At 37.0% G+C, this 5,667-nt stretch overlaps 1 protein-coding gene across 1 annotated transcript; it reads left to right on the top strand.

Annotated features, from left to right (window-relative positions):
- Nucleotides 1–2,206: 2,206 nt before the first annotated feature.
- On the top strand, nucleotides 2,207–3,583 carry LOC149016839 (putative aspartic protease At2g35615). Its single transcript, XM_089156820.1, has one exon. The coding sequence runs from the start codon at nucleotides 2,207–2,209 to the stop codon at nucleotides 3,581–3,583; it is 1,377 nt and encodes a 458-aa protein (XP_089012946.1).
- Nucleotides 3,584–5,667: the final 2,084 nt, after the last annotated feature.

A 5,667-nucleotide genomic window follows, 5' to 3' on the forward strand; every position in this document is an offset into this window, starting at 1 on the left:
CCCAATGTTAAAAAAAATACTTAAAGGATAGAAAATGAGATTCATTAATGAGGTGAACCTCTTGTATGCCATTAGCCCTTAACTCAACTAATTGCACCCCGATTTTAAACGTAACTAATTTTCACTCATTCTTATTCTTTCATTATGAAATTAACGGCCAACCCAAAGGAAAATATATACAAATTTTAAAAATAATTTAAATTACACAATAATAAAAAAATTATATTCTAGAACACATCACACCTGCATGTGCACGTGTGTCATTTCCAACTAGTTAGACATATAATTTGTTTGATAGAGGTACCTTCCTTCATAAATTTATGGTATGTATGGGTGAACTTACTGCTCGTTTAACGACAATGAATCAACTAAGATATACCTTTAGGTTTGTTATTCAGCTAACTCAGTTCTATAACCTGGAAGCAATGTAGCCATGAGAGCAGGAATAGGTCAACCAAATCAAATGAAAAGCTCATATATCAGGTCGGGATAAACTCAATGTGGATGGACCCTCCTCCCCCTTGAGAAATATACTTGATTAGGTGCCTATATAGTTCATTATGAATAGGTCCCCAAATCTGAGTACATTGGACAATTTAGCATTCCCATTCACTATGTATTCTCTCTCTCTCTACTTCTCTTTCTCTCTCTTCATCATGAAGCTTTTTACTTTGGATCTTCATAGCCCAAACTCTTCCCTTCTTTTATTATCTTAATTATACATATATTTTTTTCATCAATAAGAGTAGGGTGATAGTAATTCTCTTAGGTGCAACTCTTTTCTCTCTTACCCCTCCCTTGTGACACATAATACCTCTTCTTTTTGTTCTCTTTTTTCTTCATAATTGATAGTAGGGTGACACTTGCAGCTTTATGTGTCACCTCTCTCTTAGGTGTCACTCTTTACATCCTTTTTTTTCCTCTTAATGCCACCACTTGACAGATAGTATCTCTTTTCTTTTTCCTTAACACCTCCACCCTGTTGTGGAGGACTTTGGGGGGGGGGGGGGGAATTTTTTTTTTAGTTTAATTTCGCCATATGAGGGGTTGAGAAATGAAAATGTGTTTTGACCCAACTATGGATCAAGGGTCCATATGTCACTAATTATTTAGTTAATACGGGGTATTGGGAGGAAATTAACATAGTATTAAATTAATAATATAATGAGATGCGGGGCATCACTTGAAGTCCTTGCAGGAGGTCCATGGATGGTAGGAAAGAAGCTCCTCTTTCTTCAATAGTGGTCTCAAAATTTGCAACTCAAATGTGAAGATCTCTCCTCCCTTCCCCTTTGGGTGCTTCCTTGGTCTCCCCTTACACTTTTGGTGCCCAAAGGGCCTAAGTATCATCAACTCCACCATAAGTACTCCACCTTACTACATTTACCACTTCCAACCTTACCCTCTTCACTAAGATGCATTGGTCCATCACTACGAACTGAGCAATTCTTGGATAGAAAGAAATATAACGATTCTTCGTCTCACTCTAATATTGCAACAAGTGCCCATCTGATTATGGAGCAATTTCATCGATTTGAGAAGAGTGCTTAGAAATTAATTTCGGTTAGCCTTATGCCCTGTACGTGTATTTCCCACATTATTGAGTCCCCATTGATGATTTCTATTCTTCCTATAACCCAAGCATGCATAATTGGTTTTGTCTCAACGGTTAATTTCACAATTTTCTTCTCATTGCATTTAGTAAGAAATGTTGGTGTTTTTATGAGTCTAGATTATCCTCTCCATCTAGGTGCACCCTCCTTCCAAAATTTTGTCTCACAGCCCACCTAATAATAGGTGGACCCATGGTGACCTTATTAGATGGATTGCGAAACATTAAGTTGGAAGAAGGGTGCAAGATGGGTGGAGGAAATCCAAATCCTGTTTTCATTTCCTTTGTTTTTGTTGATCTAATACAGGTTGATGTAGACTTCTAAGAGATGTGAGCAGCTACACCTTACCAGGCCACCTTCAGACTTTCTTCACACCTACAACTTACCACCAGACCTTATTCTCACCTTCCTCAAACCTGCATCACCAAGACCTTATTCACACCTTAAATGCCGTCATTATACCAGCTTCAAACCTGCAACGCCTTCCACATTCACAGCATCGATCGTCTTACAAATTAAGTTGTTTACATAGATGAATCTTTGCAGTCATTCCCACTCTAATTCACTTTCATCGTTCACAGGTCCTTTCGAGAATGGCAACTTCCTTCCAAGTGTATGAACTCGTCATCATCTCATCCTTCACCTTATTGATCATCTCCTTACCCTGCTTATCCATCGACACCAATATTACAACAAATCCTAAACACCCTCGATTAGAAATTGAACTCATCCACCGCGACTCTCCACTTTCTCCACTCTATAATCCTCAAACCACTTTCTGGGACAGAGCTGCGAAGTCATATGAAATCTCAATTGCCCGCTACGACTATTTAACCTCCAAAAGAAGGGATAAATACCAAGCTGATGTGTTTCCTTTGGATATTTATTTCCTTGCAAAACTCAAAGTTGGTACACCACAGGTTGATGTCTTCGTGGTTGTCGACACCGGTAGCGATCTCTTATGGATCCAATGCAACCCCTGCATTCATTGTTATCCACAGACAAAACCAATCTATGATCGCACCAAGTCAATAACGTTTGCAAACGTAGAGTGCAACTCTATATATTGCAAAAATGATCAAACTACGTATTGTGATAAGGACCTGTGTAGTTATAGAATCGCATATTATGATAAGAGTTTCAGCAAAGGCATTCTTGGCCGCGAGTTCATATTGTTCAGCAACTCCAATAATGGAATCAAAACCACTATCAGGGACTCCAATAATGGAATCAAAGCCGCTCTCAGGGATGTAGTCATTGGTTGTGGTCTTAACAACACTTTTATGGTGGGTCATCCTGAGATTGGTGGAATACTAGGCCTTGCTGCTAATGACCTGTCACTGGTTGCCCAGCTTACACCTTCCAATGCAAAACCACGATTCTCTATTTGCCTGGGCAATGCAAGTGATCCTTCTTCCAAAGGTATTCTGATCTTTGGTGAAGATGCACATATAGCTGGGTTCACTACTCCCTTCACATTGTCTGAACATTATCGAGTCCAAGTCGTTGACATTCAAGTGGGTTCACAAAGCCTTAATCTTCCTCCATCGCAATATGGTCAACCTGATGGAAGTGTGATCCTTGATACGGGTACCATATACACGCGTCTTCCAAGACTTGCATTTTATGTGCTTGCAGATGTTATAGATGAGATACTAAAAAGATTCAATACCCCACCGGTTCCATTTGGCCCACCGTCACATATCAGATGCTTCCAGGGAAGCATTGGCAAAGACTTGAATGGCTTTCCAACTATGACTATTAGTTTTAAAGGACATGCCAAGCTAGTTTTAGAGGAATGGAGTATTTTCGATCAAGTAGGCAAATCAATGTTTTGCTTAGCTTTCTCCCCTACCCGTGGCTACTTTAGGCCAAGTATTATTGGTAGCATGGCTCAACAGTTTTACAATTTTGGGTTTGATCTTGCTACAAAACAAGTGTCTATCATCCATTCTGAATGTATTCACTGAACAAACATTTCACCTCTTAGCTTTTCCTTCCCTGTTTCTCTATCATGTTTCTTTTATGATTCTTTCCAGCCCTGCTAATTTAATTTTCGATTGATAATAAAGTTAAGACAAATTGAATCTGTTTGCATTGAAAGTGTAAGATAGAACTCAAGGAGTTGAGGTGCAACATAAATCTCTTCACCCACTACTTCAACCATCAACTTTTAGTTTTTCTTTTCTTGGGTCAAAAATGCTCAAAAGCTATTTACACAAATTGAGTCACAAAATCTATTTTCAATTTTATAATTAATTTTAATGAGTACCAAAAGGATTTTCATTTTTGATAAAAATTAAATTTCTATTACGTACTATTATAAATAATAATAATAATGAGACTGAAAGATGATACAAAAAAGAACCTTAGAGAAAGCATATGGGGCAAGAAAGCCAGGTGGAAGGGGTTTATGTGCAAGATCGAAGGTGGAGGTGATGAGATCAAGAGGACCATTTTATCATGTTTCTTTTCTCCAAATGAATTCTTGTCCCACAAAAGTTGTTCTTCAAACCACTTTTTTCACTATTTCATTCTTAAAGAACAAAAGATTTAACAAACACCTATAATCCGTTCTTCTATTATCTGAGAACAAAAGAATACTAACTATTCTTTGAAAATGTTAACATACACATCATAAATATCTTATGTACACAATGTTCTTATATGGTAGGAAATTAAGCTATAGCTTATAGATAAGTATTCAACATTGAGAGACGTAGAAGGGGATGTAAGCTTGTAGGTAAACATGCTAGGACAGATTTTGATTAAAAATAAACACAAATAGTGATGAATCCTGTAATGTTGAACCTAAATAACATTCAAAGTAACTCTATCACTTTTTCATTCCTAATTAAGTTCTTCCTTCTTAAGGATAGAAAAGGCATTTTTAAAAATATTCAAGGGTAATAGACATGGCTACAGTTCGCTTTCTCAAAATACCCTTGCCTATTCAATTCATTAGATCTTTAAATCATTTAAGAAGATGTCTGAAACTGTAATTATCATTCAAAGACACAATAATAAATAATAAAATAATATAATAATTACCGTTAGTTAAGCACAAACTCAAAGGACATGGTTGCATTTCTCTTTCCCAAAATACCCTTGCCTATTCAATTCATTAGATCTTTAAATCAGTTAAGAATGATCTCCAAAATTGTTATTTTAACTCATAAACACAATATTAATTAATAGACTAATATAATTGTTGTTCCATTGGCCTAAAATGAAGGTGTTGTCATTGTTGGCAACTTAAGTGGGTTTTGATATGGTACAGCAACACACAAAAAGGTTCCGAGAGAAAGAATCCAATTCAAATAAAGAAAACTCAAGAATCCCGTTTTTGAGGGTCTATGTCCAGTTTTGATCAACCTCTTCATCGGATGGTCATCCAGTGTCCGATTGAGCCGATTTTTGAAGGAGAGATTCACGACTTCTTGATCTTCAAATCCAACGGTGGGATTGTTCATTGGAGATCTCTAAGTTAGTCCGATTGGTACGTCAAAACACTCCTTGTTTAAGTCAGATAGGAACTCTGAGTTTGATTCAAACTCTGAGTCCAGTTTTGATCAAGCTCTTCATCGGATGGTCATCCAGTGTCCGATTGAGCTGATTTTTGGAGGAGAGCTTCACGACTTCTTAATCTTCAAATCCAACGGTGGGATTGTTCATTGGAGATCTCAAAGTTAGTCCGATTTGTATGTTAAAACACTCATTGTTTATGTCAGATAGGAACTCTGAGTTTGATTCAAACTCTGAGTTAAATTAATCTATAAAAGGAGAGCAAACTCCAGCAAAATATAGGACGTTTTGGAGAAGCTTGGGAATAGCGTGGAGGTCGAACCAGAAGACGTTGGTTGGCTATGGAGATCTGAAGCTTGGGAATAAGAAGTCTTTTGTTTTGCTGAACAAGAAAGAAAGTGAAAGAGAAGAAAAGAGAAGCAACAGAAGAAAAGAAGGGAACATGGTTGTATGGCTTTTTTAAAGAGAGAAAACTAAAAAAGATTGAAAAGAGAAAAAAAAAAGAGTTGGAGAAAAAGAGAAACAAATA

Source organism: Hakea prostrata, chromosome 5 (assembly GCF_041222555.1).
Source record: "Hakea prostrata isolate BN-2017 chromosome 5, UWA_Hpros_2, whole genome shotgun sequence".
In the NCBI taxonomy this organism is placed as follows: domain Eukaryota; kingdom Viridiplantae; phylum Streptophyta; class Magnoliopsida; order Proteales; family Proteaceae; genus Hakea; species Hakea prostrata.

Bases quoted from the DNA above. Each gene is read 5' to 3' on its own strand.
- LOC149016839 (XM_089156820.1), top strand. From the start codon at position 2,207: ATGGCAACTTCCTTCCAAGTGTATGAACTCGTCATCATCTCATCCTTC.